This window comes from Xiphophorus couchianus, chromosome 19 (genome assembly GCF_001444195.1).
Source record: "Xiphophorus couchianus chromosome 19, X_couchianus-1.0, whole genome shotgun sequence".
Lineage (NCBI taxonomy): Eukaryota > Metazoa > Chordata > Actinopteri > Cyprinodontiformes > Poeciliidae > Xiphophorus > Xiphophorus couchianus.
Window position 1 is genome coordinate 19686077 of NC_040246.1, and position 24927 is coordinate 19711003.

Genomic DNA, 24927 nt, shown 5'->3' on the forward strand with positions numbered 1-24927 from the left:
GGCTGCATGGCAACGATGACGGAGAGTTAGTTAAATTGTAACCGAAAGAGATTATCTCCTGATCAATGAACAGTGATTGTTTAGGATTATGGCTGTACAGCGATAACAGGGTGTTTGACATTCAAATCACATAAAAAATGTTTATTGCGACTGAAACCTACCTTTGATTAATATGCAGAATACCTAAAAATTATGCTCAAGTAAGAGTAGTACTACTTCAACGTACTTCTACCCAAGTAAAAGTAAGAAGTAGCCATCCAAGAGTAAAATACTGTTGGGTAAAAAGTCTACTAAAGTACTGAGTGACTGACCAAATTATCAATCATTTAATATTTAAAAATTGCATCATCTAATGGACCAAAATACAGAATCAAGTGGAAATGTTGGTACTTTTTAAGGACCAAAATGACAACAATTTATATAAATAACGAAAAAATAATAAAATCAGGCAAAAGAAAATTTTTCCCAAATCAGTTTCTTTCAATATAAAACTTATGAAACTTTACCAAAAACTAGAGGTGTGTGTCTGGTGAGGTTTTGGTTAAAACATGTTTGTTCTTCATTCAGTGGGTAGAAAATACATGTAGAGTTGGGTGGTGTGGTAGTTCACATTGTTGGCTCCCGGGTAGAAGATGTGTATGTTTTCTGTCCATGTCCAAAAACTGCATGTTACGCTAAGTGCAGATATTAAAATGTACTCAGTCCAATTGTATGATTTGTGCTCTGAGCAATATCATGCTTCATTATTTATTTTAGATTATATTTGGAATTCATAATTTCACTTTCTGAACCATTTGATAGAAGTTGCAGTTTAGTTTTTACATGTTTGACTAAGGTAGTCAACCGATTGTCAGTTTCAGTTTATTTATTTTACATTGGCTGTTATACTCCTAATTATACTGACTGAACAAATTAAAGTTGTGTTTTTTATAAGCTTGACCAAGCTTGTGACCCTTTTGGTGTATTTAAGTGAGCTTTACGTGTGTAAAGTTATCAAATATATATGTAATTCAGTACATTTATGTCTGTTTTTTTTTTTTTTTTAAAAAAAGAACATTTTTAAGTCAATTCAGCAATGTTTTTATGTATCAAAAACTTCAGATATTGGTATCAGAAGTGAGAAAAGTGGATTGATGTAAAACCTGTGGTTCCTTCCAATAAAGTTTGTATAATTTTAGAATGTGGATCATTTTTTAATCATGCAACTGTAAGTGATGCATTTTTTGGCTTTGAAAATCAGCTTTATTTCCATGTTTGTGCACAAGCACCAGGAATTTAAAACATTTAAAATATGAATATATAAAAAAATAAAGGTGTTTTGTAACAAAGAAAAGATTGAATTTGTGCAACTATTTATTAGAAAGACAGTCTGTGGCTTGTATTTGGAAATCGTACTCTATTGCACGGACCTGAAAGTAAAAGTTGAAATGTTTCATCAGATAATTTCTGCAGAGAAAGAATCAGACAGTTTAACGGTGTTGAGCTTTTATTGGGCACTTTGTGACACCCTCGACATGTCGCATTACAGCGGTCATACTGAAGCAGTCACAATGGAGAAGTCATACAAAAAGTTCATGAATAATTATAGGAATGATAGAAAACTGGTTATATATGAAGAACCCACATCCATATTCTTAATAAATATATACATAATAAGTACTAAGATATAAAAAAGTGATTATACAGATCCTTTTCCACATACTATATACAATATTTCCATAAAAACACAACAAAGATCAGCATGTATCTTATGGCAATAGAGGATAATTTTCTGAATTTGCCTGAGCCTGATTATTATTGCACTGCCAGGACAGCCTGAAGAGGCTGCTTGAAAGATACTAGATATGAACTGATCTACAGACATTCAGCATTTTTAATCAACACAAAGTACGTAATACTCAACAAAACCTCTGATTTAAACTAATTTAAAGAAAAAAAAAACCTGACTACTACTCTGAAAAAACAAATATTTACAGCATTCTACGAATTGATGACATTCAAAATACTGCCATACTGTTTAGTAAATAATACACATTTTTGAGTGCGAATTTTCCAACTTTGCAGGCTCTAGTCATCAGTGCTGTGACTTTATGGAGAGAAAAAAGGGAAGTAACATTTTTTTATATAATTAAATTCAATACCTCTGAATAAAAAAACTCTGCTGCTTGTATAGCTTGAGGTATAGCAGCTACCAAACCGTTCCACAACCACGAACAGTTTGCATAAAGCTTCGCACTAACGTATACGTAGGCTCCAGCTCATAATCTCATAAAACACAAATACACATATATCCTTAATTGCTGTTTTTTTATGCACAGAAAAAGCTTTGCAGTAAATGCAAACTTATGTTTTTTCAAACCATCATTGTTCTCTTTTAAAGGCTCCGGCTCTGATGTACCAATTTGAGGGCTTTTTATTTTCGTTTTTACATGACATTATTAGAGTTTTATATGAAGTCCATAATCTCTGCAAAGCCAGGAGTGTAAACCTGACAGCTACAATCATCTCCCACCTCTGTGTGAATCAGATTTCTGTGAGAGTTAGCTTGTACACGCCGCCCTGCTCCTCCATGGTGATCTGGAAGGTGTCTTCATTGGAGTAGTGCTTGATGATGTTGTCGTCCATGTGGACCAGAATACTAGCAAGAAAACGGGTCACAAAATATGTTAATCACTTCCAATTTGTGCAAATGTGTAGCTAGATAATTAATTGTGACATTTATAATGCAAAAAGTATTATTATACATTTAAACTTTAATCATTTTGTTAGTTACAACCACAAATTTCAATGTATTTTATGTGATGGACCAAACGGGAAGCCAAGGTTTTCAGGATTTGTGTCCTCTCTTTTTTTTGTTTTCTAACCTGATGTGAAATAGGATTATGGAAGAAATAACAAGTCAGACTTATTTTTAGAAATGTTATTTATAACACTGAATATTCATCCTGTGCAATTAGGTATTTGATTATTTTATTTAAATTTACCAGAGAATCCTCAAAAATTCATATTAAAAAATTCAAATGCAGAAATTTGCCTGCAAATTTAACTTTCTAGTGAAAGTGATCAGGATGAGTTCAACTAAAATTTAGAAGGCACATTTTTTGGTGAATTTAAAAGTAAAAAAAAAATAAATAAATAAAAAAAAAAATCTGTGTTAAAACTTCAATTTAAAAAAGTGACTAAAATACATGTAGGAATTTGTTACAAGATTAGAATGCTAATTTCATTAACCTACACAATTTTTTTGTGCTTTTTCACCAATGTACTGTTATGTATCTTGTGATGTGATGTATAATAAATAAATAAAATAAGCCAATTTCCACAAATGACGTCCATCCAATATGATTGAGCTTCAGTTTTTATGTAAAGAAAACAGAAAAATTTGAGTCTGTAGCTACGCAAAAGTGGTAGAGACACTTCGAAAAAAATCCCAACTGTCTTTTCAGAATTTTGTTTGTAAAAATTTCGAAAATATTTGTTTCCACTTCATATTCATGCACTAACTACCCTTTAATGATGTCGTGTATTGCTAACCATCCATCATGCAGAAAGGCTGCTCTATCAGATAAAATCCCAATAAATTATGTGTAAGTTTGTTGTTGTAATGTGATAAAATGTTGAACTAACATTTTTCTGTCCATCAGACAAATTCATTGTTATTTTCTGGATCTTCTTTGTGTTGTTTTGGGATTCACTCACCCTTTCTTGCACTTCTTGTAGACTTTTCCAATCTTATCCAGAGCAAGATTGTACTTCTCTGAAATCTGGTTCAGAAGAAAACGTGTTAGATCGTTATTCTGCACACACACACCCTTTTTTAACCACATTATATGCTGATCTTACTTTGACCTTTTTAACTCAATTCTGGCCCTTAAACTCTCAAACTCTGCAAGACTGTTGGGCCTCAAATGTACAGACCTCGAGAATGCAGAAAAACCAGAACACAAACAAACTCAAGAACAAGACGTTCCTGTGCTAAACCTGTTGAAAGGCCCATCAAACCCAAAAGCTTTACATAACCTTTTTAGCACTGATAACATCTAAACTGAAATCACTGTTTGTTCCGACGTACATATCTTTTCCCAGTCCTTTCTCCCAACCAGCACGTATGTGAGAGCTGGGCCTCTGGCTACTCTGAGTAAACTTTACACCAGCAACATGACACAGGAACATGTAGTCCAGTGCAAGCCGGACAAACTGAAGCACTCACAGCTTCCACCAGGCCCTGCAGCGTGGGATTCTTCAGCATGAGGGCGTCGAACACCTCGTCTGATTCCTTGCGCACGTACAGCAGGACTGTGAGATTGAGAAAAATGAAGAGAAACATTAAAAATAGGGCTGCAGGATGTTTACTGAATGCATTTGTTTGACATTTTATTAATTATTTTGGAAAATAAACAGTTTTAAGCTCAGGACTGAAGCGATTAATCGTTTATTGAAGTAATGTTCAACTAATTTAGTAAGCGATTAATCGTTAATTTGAGTATACAGACTAAAAACAGGCCATTTGCTTAAAGAACAACCTAATCAGTCATTAAATTGTACAAAAATATATACATTTGCATGGAAGATGAAAAATAAAACATTGCAAGTGTGTTTTAAAAAGAACTCAAGTCTCAGTTTTAGCTTCTAACTATTATTTGGCAATACAAAATGTAATCAATAACTACATAAATGATCAAGCACTAACGGAATGTTATGTTATTGTCTTTTTGGCAATAAAAATGTTTATTTTCTTCTTTAAAATCAGATTATTTGTTTATTTGCATCTTTTAATGTATTTCGTATTGCATACAAAAAGGCTTCAGTGGTTAAACACAAAATATCCTATCAAGCAACTTCTGCTATGTAATTATTAATCAATACTGCCAAATTTAATCAATGATAATCAAGAATGCACTGAAGGAATGCTATGCTATTGTCTTGTTTATTTTCCTATTTAAAAGCATAATTACTTTCTTATTTTCATCTTTTAATGCATTTCTCATCTACAAAAAGGCTTATGTGGCTAAATGGAAAATCTGCATAAAGTGCCAATTATTTTATCAGATTAATCAATAGATTAATCTGTTACTAATAAAATATTTATTTGCAGCCCCATTAGTGTCATTACATAAAGATAACAGATGCAGTAACAATGCTTCATGATAACAACATGACAGAAAAAAAGACTAATACAGAAGAAAATGAAGAATGATGTATTTCTGTGTATGAAGAAGGTGTATCCATCCATCCATCCATCCATCCATCCATCAGAACGAGACCTGGCCCAGAGCATCATGTTCCTCTCAAGAACAGCCTGTTCTTTTGGGGATTCAAAGGCCACTAGTTTTATTTTTTCTGTTTAAAAATATTACTTTGTGCAATTGTACAAATGTATTACTTTTTAACTTTATTCTTTTTTAGATTTCTGTTTGAAATTAAGCAACAATAGGAGACCTGAGGACTTGTATGAGTCTCCCAGACTGTCAGTCTGCTATGGTTTCCTGCAGTGAACCTGCTTGTTTGGCCTGGTGACTAGTGGCAAAGCAAGAAAACAAAAATCATATTCACCAAATACAGAAAAGTGTAATGATAATGTTGGATATTCAACTTAGTGTATGAAAAAAAGTTATTTCTAGTCATAGTGGAAACTTCTCAGTCACACTTTAATTCTGACCATTTTTGTGAGGTTTTTCTGTGCAAAATGGGGCTAAAATTCAGAAAATAGAATAAACCTTCACTTTCCTGCAAGGAGCCACCAGACTGAGATAATTTCGTCCAGCCACACTGCAAAAATGAAACATCTTACCAAGTATTTTTTGTCTAGTTTTCAGTCCAAATATCTCAGCACACTTAAAATAAGACCGAACTAACTTAAAAGTAACTTTTAATCAAGATATATGAGCTTGTTGTAAGTCAATTATTTTCCCCCATGTTATAATTTTAAAAAGATCTGTACTTTTTATCAATACTCAAGAACTGTTTACTTAAAACAAGCTTGTATATCTTGGTGGAAAGTTACATGTAAGTTAGTTTTGTATTATTTAAAGTGTACTGAGATATTTTCACTGGAAACTAGGAAAACAAAATACTTGGTAACACTTTATGTTTTTGCAGAGCACGATGTCTCCTTTTGGAGGTATTACAGACAAATTTTAATGAGAGGTATAAACAAAGTAATTTCATCTTTTAAGATCTTTACTTTATGGTTATTTTCATACATAGAATGATTTGTCCAAAAAAAAAAAAAAAAGCCACATTTTGCTTTTCTTCACAAAGATCTAAACCTGCATATCTTATTTTGAAAGATTATCTTCATACCTAACCAGTTCAATTACTCTCTCCAATTTGTCCAACTTAAAACTAATCTCTTGATAACTTGAATTTACAAAACTAGATTAATCTTTTCAGTTTAATAAAAATGAATTTCTGCGAGCTGCTGAATGCTGAGCAGTATGTAGGGTAAAGGTCGCCAGCTTGTTTCCTGGTGCATGTTCACTGGGTGATGGCGATATTTGTTGGGTCACTGAAGGTCTCAGACCTGTGTGTGTGTTTTTTGAAAGATCTGGAACAAACAAATGGCCCAGAGTGTACACGTGGAAAGGGGTGAAAGGAGGGAACATCAGAGGCTGACCGCAGCAAACGCACACAAGACTTTTAGCATGTGCTAACGGTTTCATAGTTTAACCCCAGAGAAAAACATCACAAGAAAACACTAATCTGGTACCTTTCTTGGGCTCATCCGCTCTCGCCATCTTGTTCGGCGGTGACCCGAACTCATCATCGCTGAAGGGTAATCTCCTCATACCTGAACTGCTTTGGGAACAGACCCATATAGCAAACTGTATTTAGTGGGTAAAAGGTCAAAAAGGGGCATAGAGTTCAACATAAAATCAAGTGTGAAATCAGGAAACGTACCCATCTTCTCCCTCCTCTGCAGGGAAAGGCTGCAGAAAACAAGAAGATATTTACTCAAATATGTCCATTCATAATGGTTGTTTTATATGTGCTTTTAACTGTGCAAACACTTGTTGTAACTCTTCATGGATGGAACTAAATCAGTCACTTTGGTCAAAGGGAAAAGTAAACACCGGAATCATGTGTTGACCCATTTACTCCCTACCGCCATCAGAAGCAAACAGCCGGCATGCAGATATAAAAACTGCTGGTTTTTACATAAATCAGCTTGTTCTAAGTCAATAGTTCTTGAATATAGGTACAGAAAGTACTAGTTCCACTTAAAACAGGGAAAATGTCTTGTTATACAACTCTGAAAAAAGTAAGAGACCACTTTAAACGATCAGTTTCTCACATTTAACTTTTTATAGGTTTATGTTTGAGTAAAATGAACATTGTTCTTTTATTCTATGAACTACTGACAACGTGTCTCTGAAATTCCAAGCAAAAATTTAGTATTTATTTGCAAAAAATGAGAAATGGTCAAAATAACAAAAAAGATACAGTGCTTTCAGACCTCATATAATGCAAAGAAAACAAGTTCATATTCATTTAGAAACAACAAAACTAATGTTTCAACCCAGGGAGAGTTCAGAAATCAATATTTGGTGGAATAACCAGCAGGTTTTCAATGCAGTGGACTCTTAAGTTTTTGTGAAAAAAAATCTGTTGATTTAAAACAAGCTTGTATATCTTGCCGAAAAGTTAATTTTAAGTTAGTTTTGTATTCTTTCTAGTGTACCAAGATATTTTCACTAGAAACTAGACAAAAACAATTACTAAGATTTTGAGTTTTTGCAGTGTAAGACATGCAAAGCTATGAAAAATGGCGGTGATGCTTTTTTCAGAGAGTTGATACTAAGATGGATGAAACTAAATGCAGGACAATCCTTAAAGAAAACCTTATAGGTTAGAGTTATGGTAGAATCATTACATTTTAATATGTTACAATGGCCTAGTCAAAGTTTCACAGATGCTGTACATCCAATGTGATGACCAGTTTTGCAAAAAGAAAAAATAGACCAAACGTTTTCATCTAGGGATTTGCAAAGCTAAAATAAGAACTGGAACTTAATGGTAATCTAATACAAATGCATGCCGCACTAATCAAATTTTTTCAGGTGAAAAATTATAAAAACCTTCAGTCATTTCCTTCCTATTTCACAATTATTAAGTACTTTGTGGTGCATCACATGAAATACCAATGAAAAGCATTGACGTTTGTGGTTGTTACATGACAAAATGTAAATACTTCTTCTTATTAAAGGTTTGAAAAAAACAATAATTAGTAAAGCATTATCTTTTTTTTTCTTAGAAAACTGCTGGGTTGATAATGTGACTTTCTGTGCGTGTGTGTGTGTGTGTGTGTGTGTGTGTGTGTGTGTTAGCATTGATCGTCAGCACTGCTGATAAAAAACTTTCTATTCTGGGAGCAAAAACGTGAACTCAGCTTATCGGATGCAAATGTTTGGACACCGTCTGTCAAGTTCACTCTCATCAGCGTCGCAACAAATACCTGCAACCTTTCCTTCCCTCCATTAAAGCAAAGTAAACAGAAAATGTGTATTTGAACTTTGATCGACTTTCTTAATAAAAACAACCAGCAGGGTGCAATCATGGTAAAAACATTTATTGTTTCTAGCACCGGGTTGTGAGCAGAAGTGGGTAAAATATGCAAAAAAGTATTCAAATAAGAGTAAGAAGAAGTCATCCAAGAAATTAAAATGAACTCAGTAATTTCCAGTCTAATTATTAATATTTTTTGAACAGTAATTTTATTAACAGCGACATTGTAAACAATTTTACTTATTGTTTGAGTTGTGTGTGATTCTTATTTATTTTTGGGTGTGTTTTATTAGAATATCTTCAAGTTCCAGTTATTTTTTTAAGTTAAAGTTTATCTGTCTTCCATCTTTATGCCGTTTTCAATATATTACTCTCAAAACATCATTTAACCCAACTGGCACAATTTATCGTCCAGTAAAATGTAAGGTTGTGACAGACCTACAGGCTAGCTCCGCTAGCAGATGATTTCACTTGTAACATGACATTTTCCCCATAATATAAATGAAATAATCTGCAAGTGGAAGTACTAGTTTTATTTACTTATTTTGAACAGACAAAAAGTAAATAAAATAAAAAAATTAAAACAAATTATCATGCCCAATTGAAATGCAATTTTACATTATCTGTTCGAAAGGAGCAGGTAGGAGATCTTTTGATTTCCTGGCCCTCTCATATTCATCAACTTACAAACATTTAAATCTCCAAACACTAGAATTATTTCCACATTTTATAACACTTAAGTCTCACATTCTCGTCCTTAAATGTACAAATATTTATACATTTTTAATATCAGCAGCATTTTTGGTCTTTGAGACACCCTTCCCATATTTCCATCAATATTAACGAATTATTTACCTAAAACAAGCTCCTATATCTTGCTGAAAAGTTACTTAAAATTTTTTTTTATGTTATTTATTTGTACTAAAGTATTTACACTATAAACTAGACAAATATTACTTGGTAAAATGTTGTGTTTTTGCAGTGTATCACTGTGCAGCATGTATTTAAAGGAAAAAAAAGTCAAATTTGTTAGTAATTAACAAAAGAAAAACCTATTTATTAGAAATCTGCAGGTTCTTTATACATCCCAAAATAACTCCAAGAGTGCGGGTCAGGTGTGCATCCTCTCATACAGATCCATGTTGCGCATCGTGCTGTACGTGCTGCACCAAGGGTTCACTCTGGCTGCTGGAAGCAAAGCTCAGAGTCCATGCACGTGGAAAAGACGTGCTGAAAGCTGATAAACCCCTCATCCATGCCCACAGCCTCTCAGGGCTGAACATCCTGGATAACCTGTTTGCAAATCAATAAGAAAGCTGCACTGCTCCCCTTCCCTTTAAGAGCGTTTATTCTCTACCATCGCACGTTGCTTTTTTTAAAGACGGTTGTACGGGAACTTTGTTTTTCACTTGTGGTTTGTTTTGAGTCACTGGTGAATGATTCATCTTATGAATAAGCAGTCTGAAACTCTGCCATCATCGTGCAGGCCTCCTATCAAAGCTGCAAAGCAGAACTCAGCGTTCCTGCCAACATGCCGCAGGCGGGTCACCTCGACCCAGCTGGCAGATGGGGTTGGCGGAGGCGGACAAACAAACTGTTTATGGACCACCAGAATCGTGCTTATGTTTGGGAACACCATAAAAAAAAAAAAAAAGAGACGGGTTTATTTCGCTGTTGATTAAAACAGAAGTATAGATGAGGCACTCACGTGGCGCTGGAAGGTGGAGAAGTGGATGTCAGGAATGAACAGGACGGGTTGGGTCTCAAGGTCACCCAACGTCTTGAAGATGGTCACATCGTTTCTCTTCTGAAGGAGGGGAACTTTAACATCTGGAACTGATGGGAAACGACAGAAAAATGTGCTTTGGTACAAAAAATAACAGCAAAGTTTTAAAGTTTCTGCCTTTTCTGACCAATAGTTGGAAACATAAGTAATAATAAACCAATAAAAAAATAATAAAAACCACTTTAAATGTCCATAAAATGTCTTGTTCACATATTTCTATATAATTTTATTGTATTCTGCATAGTGTATTTTTTATATCCGATATCATATTTTACATATTTTGCATTCTGTGTTGGTCAGCTGAATTTATTTTTAAAGGCACAACAGAAATAAATAACTAGACGTTTGTGCTCTGTTAGAGCCCCCCCTGCTGGCCATTTTGGTGTATCTGCAAGATATTTTATGGATGCATTTCAAAGGAAGCATATTATTTACACTCTGATTTATTAAAGTTAAAAGACCACTAAATTTTCATAAAAAGTTTTGTTTTTTATGAAGAGCTGTCATGTAATCATCGGGAAAATGACTAAAAATGACCGATAGCCTTCAACTGCAAGTACAGTAAACGCAGCTAATGATTGCTGGATAAATGTCAAGTTAGCAGTTTTCCTCATGGTTGTACAGGTCAAAACATAACATTTATGTCTTAGAAATAATCTCTTAAGAGTCTCATGTTATAGACTAGATTAAACTAGTCTAATTAATGAAGAATTACTAAAATTTCCAGTGATATTCTTGGTATTTTATAGCGCTTTTAGGAAAGAGTCTTGTCTCACTTCCTTTATTCTCCACATCTCTAGATTTCTCTGTGAATTTGTTGGTGGAAATTAAGTTTAAAGCAAAACTCACAGGCCAGGCTCAGGTCCTGGACCTTCCCTTTCCGGCGGGACTGCTTCCTCTCCTCATCGCGGATCTTTCTCTCCGCTCCCTTGTCGCAGAAGACTTTGATCTGGCAGAAGGCGCGGTGGATGGGCTTGTTGCTGCGGTTGTTGTAGCTGTACGTGTCGATCTGCAGGTTCAGAGGAAGACCCTTCACCCCCTTCTGAGAGGAGAAGTCGGTGCTCAGACAGTTGACGGAGATGAAGATCTGTGGAGAGAAGAAGTTTGAGAGATGAGAAAACAGGAAACACAGAGAAGCTTTGGCAGTAGAGATGCAACTAATTATTCTGGTTAAATTGGATTTTTTTTTAAATGGTACGTTTAAATCTTTTTTATACAAGATAAGAAATGTTAAATTCTGCAATTAAATAATTCAGTTGCTTTTTTGAATAAGAAAAATAGACATTTTACTTTAAGGCTTAAAATTTAATAAAAGCTTTTTTGTGTATGTTTGATAATTTGCAGCTAAAAAAAAACAAGCAAAACTCTTCAAACATCAACATATAAAAACTAATTTCTGCATGACTTATTAATACTGTGAAGGCCTAATCTGTTAATTATTCTTTAGATGAACTAATTGCAAATTGGATGGAAAAGGAGCCTAATCTGATAATTTTTAAAGAATTTGAACCAGGTGAAGCTAAAACTTGACATTTTTACAGATAAAGGAGGTTTTTCATCTTGAATGCAAAATGTTTATTTGTTTGTACAGTTTTGGATTAATTAAGGTTCTAAATGTGTTATTCTTTTCAGCAAATTGCCTTTTTTGAGTCTGTATACTCCAATGAATAATCTAAACTAAATTAGTTGGCAATTATTCATTACAATTAATTGTTTCAACCCTACAATTACTATTATTATTACTTAATTTTTATTTATGTTATTATTATTATGACCTATGCAGGATGAAACTATTGGTTTAGATTAATAGTTACTGGAAATGTTAAATATTTTACTCAAAAAACCCCTTTTTTTAAATTGAGGTTCCTTTTATATCAGAAATAAAGATTAAAGTCTGTCTGAAGTTCCTCTGCGCTGCCCTCTTCTGGTCAATTTAAAAACAACATATTCATTTCGCTCGTTTGTCCGGATGCTTTTACTAAAAACAGGTTCTCATTGTGTAAACAGAACCCGTAATCACAGCAGAGGGTCTGAAAGCACCTAATGGAGAGGACCGGTGAGTTTACCAGAGCTCAGAGCGCTTACCTTTCAGAAAATTTAAGAAAAATACATTATGCATGTTGTCTGCAAGAACACAAACTGAACATAAATTTATGCCAATTCTTATTAGCATTAAAGATTTTGTTTTTAAATTGTCCTACAAACAGTATTTTGAAACATTTTCTGGTTTTACTGTGTGTTTTAAAAGCTCAACCATCATTCTCTGGGACTTTTGTTTAGGAACAATAATGTACATCAGAGGGGAGGAGAAATTAAACCCCATGAAGACAAAACAGTCAGACAAAAAGCATACGAGGGGCTGCCCTTCGCAAATACACCACAAATACCCGTATCATGCTTTATTATCACCCTGAGGGCAAACCACACAAACACACACCTGCACGTCTCAACTTACTTCAGCGCAACTTTATCAACTTGACGCCTAAACCCTGAATTTTACTGTCAACCTTCCATCATTGGAAAGTGAGCAGAAACCAAAACGCTCTCCCCACTCACGTCTGAAAGTGAGACATAAGGCAGCGTCAAACATACATTTCGGACGTCCACTGAGACGCGTCCTCGTCTGTAATCTAACCTCCAACTGAAGCTTGTTTAAAACAACACGACAGCGCGGAGGTTAAACACATCACAAGGTGACAAAAACAAACAAGGATGAACATCCTTTAAACTGACTTCAAGTCAACATCCTGGACTCTGCACAAAGCGAAGCCTTGATGTGACTTTGTGCTTGTAGCTCAGTGGGTAAAGATGATGAGCTGCAGGTTTGTTGTCTGTTCATTCCTGCTTTATGCCACCCAGGCTTGTTTCTAGCTTTTTGGGGGCCCTAACCAAGATGGTCTTTGGGGGGCCCAATAGTTTATCAATAAAATCTGAATAAATGGGTCTGGAGTCAGTCAGCGCAGACTGTCACATGTAGAGAAAACTTTTATGCAGCAACATTAAAGCTGAGTTTATGATGAAGAAATTCTAGATAGCTAAATAATTATCTGAGACTACCACGCAAAAACAAACAAACAAAAAATTTACAAAGTATTTCAATCATGACTTTTCCCCCCCATGTCATAAGTGACATAATCTGCCAGCGAAACTACTACTTTTTCAAAGTCAAACAAGATGGAGCAAGGAGTGCAAGAAAACCTCTAACGTTTATCACCCAGCTCTAATTACAGGGGACTGTTGTTTTAATCTTGGTGCTTAAGTGTCTCACTGTCTTACTTTGGCTTCCTCGTTCGTGTCCCACGTGAAGGAAATGGCGTTGTAGGAAATCTCCTCGATGTTGCCGATGGTGTTGAAGCTCTCTTTATAGTCGGCTGAAAAATCGGACATCAGTTTATCGATTACTCAAAAGGTAAATAGTAGGAAATGGCTGCCAGGTTCAGCAATGACTTAAATTGAATCCAGTTAGGCGAGGCTTAATTTAAAATAATGCCATAGACATGTTTGTCAATTGGTCCCAGACTTTTCACAACAAAAATTTCAGAGTTTGCTCATTTCAAAACATAAAATACACTGAGGTTAAATTAGCTTTTTATGGTAGATTTTCCTTCACAATGTCTACCATGGAACAAATATGAATAAACTAAATATAAAAAGTAAGGAAGGAAAGGAGGACATAAAAATTACAGAAGAGATTCATGAAAGAAGGAAAGGATAGCAAGAAGTGAAGAGCACTAGGAAAGGGAAAAGGAAAGAAAAATACAAATGGAAGGAAATGGGTCAGGAAACATGGAAGAACAAAATAGAGAAGTTATAAATGCACAAGAAAAAAAGACAAAAGGACACATGGAAGGACGGACAGAAGTCGGCTAGTAAGGACATAAAATAAGCAATACTGCAAAGATATAAAATGACAGAATTGGAAAAATAAAGTAAAAAAGTCTTTACAGCCAACTTCACAAGTTTATCAGGTTATAATCAATTCTGAAAGAACTTCTTGCTTTTGAGTTGCTTTATTTGCATTTTTTTGCTATGCATACAGAGGCTGATTGAAAAGAAATGATTGAAAAGTTTCATAAACTTTAACTTTTTGAAGTTCTTCAACTTCAGTTTACCAGAACACAGGCTTGTCGTTTAAAAGTTTTGTCAAGATGAGCGTAAACCATTGATGCTTTGCTTCCTTATTGCTCAACAAAGTTGCAGCTGGGAATCTTACCGATGTCGAGACAGCGCTGTTTGGCCGTGTGCTGCCTGGAGTGCCAGTACTTCCAGTGTTTCAGCTGATCATCCCTGCACTTCTCCTCTCCGAACACGACCATCACCACACTCTGACAAAGAAACATTAATGGGTTTGAACATTTATTTCAGTAATAACCCAAACAGCTGTTGCAGTTTTTTTTTCTATCAGGTATATTTTTTAAGCGTTCCTACCCTGACTTTTGTGATGGGTTGCTGAATGCTCTTGTTGTCAACCTCTCTGAGTGTGATGGGGTAAAACTGCCCCTTGTTGAGGTACGTCATCGTCCCGTCACCAGTCTTCTGACGCAGAGATTTGGATGCCTCAAGAGAGTACTCAAAGTTACTCCTAGAGGACGAAAGGACAGGATGCATTCATGATGTAAAAATGATTAAAGGTATCAATAAACAGGAAGACTTGTGCTTTACTTGTGAATCATTTTCAGACTGATCTGATGTTTTATGATCATTGTCATGATAAATACCAATTCAGCAAGATCCCTGAAGTGTGTGTGCTTTCAGAACCAAAGTGGCGTACCATTATTTCACACTTCCATACTCCTGTCTTTCCCTTTCAACTGACAGCTGTTGAAGGTTTGTTTGTGTAGATCATGGTTTGGAAGGAGGATCGCAAAAGGGCTGATGTTGGCCTTCTTTAGCATAAATATGGTATTTGAAATGACGAACAGAGAGCCAGAGTTTTGGTAGACGACTATAAGGCTGACCAGAATCCAGCAAAGTTGACCTTTGGGCTTCCAAATTAAAGACGTCTGTCTTTGATTTCTGATGATTTTGGTTTTTTGGAAATCTCAGAGCAATGGGAAGCGTTTACATTCTTCTGAGAATAAAAGCAAATGCAAGCCACACAAGCAGTGCTATTCACTATGATGCTAAATCTAACTTAAATGGTCATTTTGAAGATTTTAAAGTACAACCCTGTGAGGGGTGAAACAAGTAATCGGATTAATCATGATGGATTGACTAAATAATTGTTAATTTATTAATCGATTAATAGTTAACCAGAGTATACAGTCACCTAGTTCAAATTCTGTAAAAGAAAATCAATTTGAGCATCTTTTGCTGTCCTTTTGGGGTTAATCAGTTAAAATCATCACAAGATGTAATTCTAATATTGTATTAAAAACTTTTACGTGGTTAAATGAAAAATTGTCAGAATGTGCCAATTTTTTTTTATCCAATTAATTAATTGTCAGAATAATTGATAACTAACATAATCATTAGTTGCAGACCTAAACCCTGTTGAATGGTGGCTGCTTTCAGACACACACAGTGTGACATCACCTCTTAATAAATAAATTCTCACTGAATGAAGGCTAAAAAAAATATCTTATAGCTAACTTATATGCAACTTTTCATGAAGATATAGGAACTTGTTTTAATTCTTTAATATTGATGAAAATGTACTAGTTTCACTAGCTGATTATTTCACCTATAACATATTTTTTCCCCAAGTTAAAAAAATATTTTAGTGGAATTAGTATTTAAAAAAAAAAAATATTCAAGAATTATTTACTTAAAACAAGCTCCTACAGTATATCTTGGTGAAAAGGTACTTATAAGTTAATTTAGTTTTATTTCAAGTCTACTGAGATATGTACACTCGACAGAAACAGTTAGTAAGATTTTGTTTCTGCAGTGTGGAACTGTCTAATATCAGCACATGAAACCGATATCTGAAACTGGCCTCAAAAGTTTGATCGGTGGATCCGTCATGGAAAGCAGAGCGCCTTACCCTGGTGTCGTTTCGAACTGAGTGTAGTCCTCGGGGGTCATGGTGGCCATGCGTAACTGGAGATCTCCTGGGAAGGCAAACATCTGCAACACACAAACAGGAAAGAAGTAAAGCAAAGGAAACACACAACTTGCTTTACCATTGATTATACAGTAAATAATCATCATTTAGTTTGTGCTGTTATTTTTTATCTATATTTAGTGTTTTTTTTGTTTTATAATCCCCTGTAGGTACAGAAATGTAGAGGGGTTTTGTTGGGATCCTCTTTTCTGAGGTAATTCCCCTCCAGGATAAAATAGAGAAAGAAGAGGTTGAAAAGACTTTGGCTATTGTACGAGAAAAGTACAGCACTTTATTGTGTTGGTGAGACAATGACATAATAACACGCTGGCCACTATTTTGGCATGTTCAAATAAAAACCAGGGAAGGTTGAGCCCACCGCTGGCTCCATGGGATCGGGTGAATATCCCATTGTTCGATGGGCGAGATCTGACAGAAGAGAGGGAAATGGAGGAAAGTAAAAAAGTGGTGTAGGGAAGGAGGGAGGTGGCTAGCAAGGAAACCATTAGGAGCACATGGAAGGAGGGGAGAATCGAAACACTCGCCTCCTGGGAACCATCCTTGAAGCTCTCGGAGAAGGTGGAGTCGGGGGGAGTGCGGGACGGGGCGCTGGAGTTGCACTGCACCACGGTCTGGGCCAGATGGCGCTCGAAGGCGCCCACGTGACTGTCCGTTTCGCTGCAGTTGTTCGGCACCGTGACAGAGAAGCCGTGGGCTGGCACCTCCGTCTTTACGGGCGTGTAGTTCGGCACAGTGGCGATGGAGACGGTGACGGTGGTGTCTGGAGGAACAGAGCGCGGTTAGCGGGAATGTTTTTTACGTTTACATGGCTTTTTCATGCTTAATGGTTAAATTTAGGACCAAATTGCAACATTTTGCATTTTCAGCTGGTGTGGTTTGCTTTCACACTGCACTAAGTCAAGCGATCCAGAATATTAAAAACCTGTTCCCCTCCTCGCCTGTGGTGGCGCTGCTCCAAGAACTACTGAAGGAAATGACACAAAAACCTCTGAAGAAGACCTGAGAGCTACTTCTGTCTTCACAAAATGTAAACTAAAATGGGGCAGAGTGAGATTTTAGTGGCTGTAGAATTTCTCTCTCGTCTTATAAAAAATCCCCTAAAAAACAAAACAAACATCATCCATTTCTCCCTCTAGCCCTTTACTTGATGGTTTGTTTTGGTTGAATTTACCCAGAATGCCATGCGCTATAGTTTGGTTCTTGCTTTTGGAGCAGTCTCTGGTTCGTTTGCATCCACATATGAATTTGAACCGCAACAAAGTTCTCTTTAATCGAACAGAGACAGAGGTTTTTAGGTGGAGAGTTTGCTTTTTAGGTCCACATCGGAGTTTGATTACACATTCACACCTCCTCAAATGAACCAGACTTTCTAGAAAAATGAACTGGAGTACGATTATAGCAGACCGAACTGAGCTAGTGCGAATGCAAACTTAAGATGACCTATTATGCTTCCTGGAACAGGTTAGGATAGGTGGTCAGTTCTGGCTGTTTTGAGCTCCTTTCAGAATGACCTGTTTTAGTGCCTTTTGTTACTTTAAATCTAAATAAGCTGCTGCTGGCCAAGCCATCCATACTCAACGTTTACACAAAATAGCTGCACACAGATGCAATTATACAATCGTAAATCATTGAAAAGCAGAAGTAGAGCCTCATTTACAAACAACAAGAAAGCATCAAGTTGTTTCTGAAGGTCGTTTCAACTTGTCTTTTCCAGCAGCCATTGTACAGTGCATACAGCGGTAAAACCAGCTGACCAAATGGGTTGCTAGGTAACAGGGCTGGGCTTCTGGGGTTGCTAGGTAACGGTACAGTTCCATTAGGATTGTGACTCAACAATAAGGAGTAATTTTTTTTTGTTGAAAAGGCTCATTTTCCAGACACCAAAAAAAGCAGAAACTTATAGCCAAAACCTGTCTGGGTGTTTTTTGTTTTTTCTTTTAAGTGCTCGGACTGTTTGGACTGCAGCTGAGAATCAGATAGATGTACAAAAAACGTTCCAGATGTGAATCTGGAATCATAGTTCCCCTCTAATGAGCGTGAGCCGACCTGGTGAAGGAAAATGAGCCCTTGTCTTGTCCTGGGTCAGCTGAAGAATGTTGACGGGTGTTTTGAGGACCTGGATCCTGTTCTCCATACCAGCTTCTGGCAGAGGAACGATTGGATGTCTGGCCTGGATCTGGTGCCTGCAACAAAAGAACGGAGATTTCTACTGTATCTGTGGGTCTTTGTCCTGGTAACGCTGTGTGAAATGCAGCATCTTACAACATACAGCAATAGATTTTTAACGCCTGTATCTTTTTAAAAGTGTAACTAACCCCCTTGTGAAAACATAACCCTGGCCCTGACAAATTTTGAAAAAAAAAAAATCCAGCAAAGTGGACAGAACCAAAAGTCATGGAGGCATGGCAAAATAAAGCAGAATTAAACAAATTTACACAAAAATCACAAATACAGAATCAACCTAAGCAGGTTGTTTAGGACTTTCTTTTACCAGCAAAAGAAAGTTGATATGGGGTTAGCTACACTTTAAAGGGGATGTTTTATATTTTTACAGTGCTTTGATTGATGCAATCCTTCCAATTCCCACTAATTGAAGTTTAAAGTTGTTTTGTTTTCTTTCATTTAACTTCACTCTAACTTGAGAAAATTGATAAAACAAAAACAGTTTTTACAAAAGGAAACAATTCTAAACCAACTCAGAGCTATATGAAAAAATATCCCCACTTTTGTTATATCATAAATTAATTAAATTTTACAAATCTCACTCAGCCTTAAAATAAAAAACCTGCATAATGAAGAAATCATTAAAAAAAGAACCTGTCTGACAACATGAAGCAAGCGAAAAGCAACAGGTCAGTTCCTAATCTAAAGAAATTCAAGAACAGACAGACATATATCAGTCTGGAAATGGAACCAAAGCAGATTCTAATTCTTATCTACAGATTCAGAAAATATGGAATAATCCCAAATATTCCCAGAAGTTACCAGCCTCCCAAAATCTGAGAAAATATTCTATGGACTGATGAGACAAAAGTGGAACTTTTTGAAGATGTATATCCTCTTACATCTGGAAAAAGAACATTATACAAATAGCCAAGCATGGTGATGGTAGCCAAGCTGGACAACTTGCAGTAATTTATGAAGCAATGCAACAGAAAATTATATTTTCAGGCCATCAGTTCATCATCTGAGACTCACCAGTTCTTGATTACATTGCAAAAAGCAATTAATCAATTAATCACATGATAAATATTAATGAGCTCAACAATTTCCATTCTTACGATTAATCATTTTGAAGGGTAATTTTGTTAACAGACCACATAATCCATTTTATATATGGTTTCGGTTGAATTTGGTGTTTGTTTCCGTTTTATTTATGACGTTTGGTTGTTGTGTTTATTTTGAATATTTAAAATGTCTCCCAGTTCCAGTACTACATGCTTTCTTTTACAAAATCACAGTTTATTGGTCTCTGAGAGGGCAAAAATATTATTGTTTATTGCAATAATTTCTGGGACAATTTACCTAATTGTTGCCGCCATCAATCTGCTGGTACGCCATGTGGCTATAAGTGTATAACATTGGATCCAAATGTTATCTTTTCTCAAAATACTCAGAAAGTGGGATGTGTGTTTTAGGCTGCTGTTGTGCTTTTATTCTTACAGGGTGGTATTAGGAGAGGTCCGCCGCTCACCTTTTGTTTGGATCCACATCAGAGACCAGCGACTCTGTCTTGGGTATTGTTCTCTTCTCCCTGGGCACCTGCATACGAAGGTAAACACAGCCGCTCAGCATCTGACCACATCACATCCAACAACGCTGCCTATATGAGCAGCTAGATCAGTTACAAACTCAAGCTCTGCCTGGCAGATGTTCCACAATGGTCAGGCGTCGGTAAAAACGGTAAGAGACCGTAAAAAGTCCTGGTGACCAGTTTAGTTTTACCTCATAGTAGTCGTAGAGGAAGCCGAGAGCTGCAGCGCTGTCCTCGTCTCCGTTTATGCTCATCATGGCCTTGGTGGCGACTGTCAGCGGGTTCTCCAGAAATGACTTCCAGGCTTCATCCTCTGTGGTGAAGGGACGGCGCTGGGCTCCATACCCCTGTTTGTTCTGGAGAACCAAGACCGCACGCTTACTGCAAAAGAGAGGCAAAATTTTAGTTAAAGGTGACCAATTGTGCTTCCCTGAGAATGTCTGTTACATTGTTTTCACAAAATCATTCTTAGATCTGGTCAGTTCTGCCTATTTTCAGCTGCTGACCCCCCCGCGACTCCAGGTTTACACTCGCACACTCAAAAGTGGCTGCATAAGTATATGTTTGAAAAGCAGAAGTAGAGCTTCCTGCACAACAAAGAAGAATGCAGCAAGTTGTTTCTGAATGATAATTCAAATTAAAAAATACTTTACTGATCCCAAAAGGAAAGTAAATAAATAATAAGTCAACAACAAAACACTCGTCTTTTCCAGCAGCCATTGTACAGCACTTACAGCAGTAAAACCAGCTGACCGAATGCGTTGGATCTTCGCTTGGGTTGCTAGGTAACGGGCTGGACTTTACTGGGGTTACTACATGAGGGGCAGTGCTTGCTGATTTGTTACATTAAATATGGAGGGTTTTTAAAATGGTTCATTTTTCAGACAGAAAAAAAGTTAACTTATTACTAAAAAACAGCTGAGCATTTTTTTTAAATACTTGGGCTGTTTTTAGAAGCAGCTAAGACCAAAATGAAAGTACAAAAAAGTCCAAAATGTGAATTTTGAATAACAGGTCCCATTTAATCTGCACAGATCAGTAATTAGAGGGTTGATGTTTCTTTTGAAAACTTTCCATGCAGCTAATTTGAGTCACTTTTAACACAGTGTTTCTAACAGGTACTTAAAAAAAAACAATCAAAGCTTCAGTAAAAACCAACAAACAGGTTGTAAGTGTGACAAATCGGCTGTAGGGAGGCTGTTTATGCGAAGGACTTGTTGTTCAGGCTTTACAACGGTTGTGCAACAAATCTCAGCCATCGCACCACAGATTTGGCTCAGAGAAAAAAGAGAAAAGACGCGATACAGGCTCGTCCAGTGGGACGACTCTGCTGCTGGGATCGTCATTGGCGGACGAGCCGATCGAAGGTGACGCAGCTGACCCTGCTGCATTCCTGCACTTCAACAACACTTTGCTTCTGTTGTTTTACTGTGACAGAACCTGTTTCTGAAAAAATAATGATGAGTTCTGGTGAAACAGTTGGCGCCAGTAACTTTTTTTCCCCACTTCTTCTGAGACCTTTCAACGTCTTTAAGAGCAGGAACCAGGAGTTTTACCATTTCTTTTTATCCTAATGTTACATTTTACTATTCTTTTTCATTTATTTTTCTGTAAATCACATTGAATTGCCCTCTGTACGAATGTCACAACCCAAATAAACTTTCTTTGCTTCCTGTTTTGTGTCTTCTTTGTGGAATAATCCTCAGATTGCACTGAAGATTAAGGCTTTTGGGAGAGTTTTAAGACTTATTCAAATGAAGAGTGAAACTGTTTCAGCTGGACCTTGTCCCCATTTTATGTTGGCTTTAACATTTACACTACAAAAGTAAAAGTATCCTGTTTGGTGCAAGGATTTTGGACCAAGTTGTTGCTTTAAAATCCTGCTGCATCTAGTGCCATTAATCACATGTCATACTTAGGAGTGCTTTGTGTTTTTGAAATACATGAAGATATTAAAAGGTAATCAGTTATAATACATTAAATAAATCAATTAATTATGTTGAAAAATGTACGTAAGAATTTTGTACCACGTTTTAAAGAGATGTAAATCAATTTTTTAGCCTTTTACAGCTTTGTCTCCTTCAAAAAAGTGATGTTAATTTGGAGAAATTAATACAAATCAAATAAATATAATTTTAATATAATAAAAAAAAACATTTTTATGTTTATAATAAATGTCCTCTGAGCACTAAAACCTGAATAAACTTTTAAAGGAGACTCAGCAGCTACGTAAACGAAACAGCTCAAGGTCCCGAGGTTGGCTGTTTACTGTAAATCTGAATGTTTACGCTTCTCCTTATTTTACTCAAATCCCAGAAAACACATCATGAAGTAATCCTCCTGATTGTCCTTCACAACCAATTAATTATAAAACGCATCTGGAAAATATTCAGCTTTCACCACATCTCCAATATAGTCAGAGTAATAATTAGTAATCCAACAGCTGAGTGTGTTATTCTGTAAAACAGACCACTAAGATCCATTTGGATTTCAGTTGAGAAAACTGGTCAGATGTATTTTTTTTAAGAGTTGTATATAAAAACACAAAACAGGTTTTTAATTTAAAGATAGCAAAGCGTTTATTTCTTGTGTTACAATCCTTTGGAATGACACAACATTGGTTTTCTGTAGTAAAACCCACCCGAGCTTGTGACAGTGCGCTGCTTGCTTACATTGTTTGTGTGGGGCCAACGCCTAACAGGTGTACAGTTTCACTCCTCTTAAAAAAGTCTCTTTTTTTGCTGCCCTCAAAATTCAGACAGCGAGTTGTTTAACCAAATCAAACCTAAAAAAAAAAAAAAAAAAAATAAGAATACAACTATTTTGTTTTGTTTTGGTTTCCCATTTTTCCTCGATAAACATCCTGCCACTTTCTGTTACTGATCGCATATTGCTGAGCAAATACCACCGAGACAGTTAAATCAAACTAAACCGCCCATCCAACACGCTTTCCAACAGGCGCCTTTTGCTCTCACGACAGGTGGAGATACACCTGTACAGGCTTGAACATGACAGGTGAAATACGCGTCACACCATGGGAAACTATGAGCTCTAGTTATCTCAGCGCCTGGCAAGCCAAACGATTGGGAAAACTTACCCATGGAAAAAGAGAGAAGCTGATTTATGGTCATTCCTAATAAAAGGATGCTTAGCAGTGCCAGAAATAATTAGGCAGGAGCTCCAGGATATAAATTAATCCTTAAAAATCCACAAAGCCTGAACGAATCTGCAAAAATACTGTGAACATCCCTCAAAATATTAAGAGTTGGTATTTAGAAGAAAATAGTGTCAACATGGTTGTTGTTCAAGCTCGGAGTGGAGAGTCAGGACAACTTACTTGTCATGCTCCTGTGACATCTTGGTCGGTCGAACTGGACTTTCGAGTTGGTACTGAAAATCCGACCCGTCTTCTTTAGGCTGGAAAACTCCTCGGCTGCCGCTGGATGAGGGCCGCAGCAACAAACAAAGTATCCCCTACTGAGAGAACGGGTTTTGTCGGCTTTTCTCGCTTTTTTGAGGAACTGAGGCCGGTTTTACCTGTGATAAGGCCGCGGATTGGATTACAGGTGCAGAGGTGGGCGGGGCCTCGCTGTCAAATACCCCGATAGCGGCGCTGATTGGCTCTTGTTTTGGCCTATACCTGGAGCTGTGAGAGAGTTCAGGTAAACCAGTTAAACAATACTCCTAAAAAACTGTGATTTATGTTATTGAGTCGTGTTGATATGGAAAGTTATTGTTAAAACGCCAGTTTTAAACTGACTGTTAATGTTTTTTTTTATTTGTTCTGAAATTATTTGTTCTTATTAGTGTTTGTTAATGTGTGCAGCAGGTCTGTATCACTGTGAATTTCCCACTAAGATATATTCTGCTATATTTTGTATATTTTATATATTTTTTTGTTATTTTCTCTGTCGGAATTGAGACAATTTCTCAGTAATATTTACACATTTCTTGTGCACCGTTTTGGAAAAACATAAAAAAAAGTTGGGATAAAAAGAAAATCTTTTTGGTTTTTGTCACAGTTAACATTTCAGATGATCAACCTATCAAAACTAACCTGTGAAAAACTGTGACTAAACATATTTTTGTTTCAAAATCTGAAAGTTACACCCAGATCTGATTATGTCCAATCAAAAACTCACAGAAACAGAACCAGTGTGGCAACATGAGGTAGGCTAAAAGATTAAAAAGCATCTCATTGCGGCCAGATTCCAGATGAGAAACAAAGTCGTTGACATTTATCAGTCTGGAAAGAGTCACAATTGACAAAGTGACACATCTGTTAGTGTGTTTTATTATAGTTTTGTGCAGAAACTGGAGATTATTCTTAAAATACGAGCACAGAGGCGGTTACTCAGGAGATATGGGATGTTTTTTGGCATTCTTGTTGTTTGCAGATATCCAGAAACACACTACAGACATGTGATAAAATTTTACAGTACAAATTGTTTATATGAAATGAGAATTTGACTACACCAGATGTGAACTTTAAGTGGCTCCCTTCAAAAATGACGGTAAAAATATCAGAATATCAGCAGTAAACTTACTAATTCCTTTAAATCTTACATTTAAACTATAAAGAATTTAATTGATCTATGCTGAAATCAAATAGTATTCCCATTCACAATAAGTAAATATAAAAGTTTTGGATCTGTGTTAGTCTTTGCAACAGCAAAACTTTGCCTCCAGTGCTAACTTCTGACAAATATTTGAAACTAATTTTTGTCGGTCAAACTGATGTGGAAAATTTGTTTTAATGCAAAAAGTTAATATCTTAAAGGGGTTGCTACTTCAAAGACTTAAAAAAGGAGAAAA

At 36.1% G+C, this 24927-nt stretch overlaps 1 protein-coding gene across 3 annotated transcripts; it reads right to left on the reverse strand.

Annotated features, from left to right (window-relative positions):
- Window positions 1-1468: 1468 nt before the first annotated feature.
- Window positions 1469-23628, reverse strand: grhl1 (grainyhead-like transcription factor 1). 3 transcript variants are annotated; one of them, XM_028000440.1, is made up of 16 exons: window positions 23450-23628; window positions 20304-20493; window positions 20053-20120; window positions 18405-18541; window positions 16883-17118; window positions 16278-16360; window positions 14720-14873; window positions 14505-14616; window positions 13568-13662; window positions 11141-11378; window positions 10214-10341; window positions 6901-6929; window positions 6710-6798; window positions 4211-4296; window positions 3700-3764; window positions 1469-2638 (listed from the first exon to the last, which is right to left on the reverse strand). In XM_028000440.1, exons 1-16 carry the CDS (start codon window positions 23467-23469, stop codon window positions 2524-2526), a joined length of 1845 nt encoding a protein of 614 aa, XP_027856241.1. In that variant the 5' UTR covers window positions 23470-23628; the 3' UTR covers window positions 1469-2523. The 3 variants fall into 3 exon arrangements, with proteins under 3 accessions (XP_027856241.1, XP_027856242.1, XP_027856243.1); XM_028000441.1 differs by having other exon boundaries at window positions 6710-6795; window positions 23450-23627; XM_028000442.1 differs by lacking the exon at window positions 23450-23628 and adding an exon at window positions 23210-23432.
- Between the last annotated feature and the right edge of the window lie 1299 nt (window positions 23629-24927).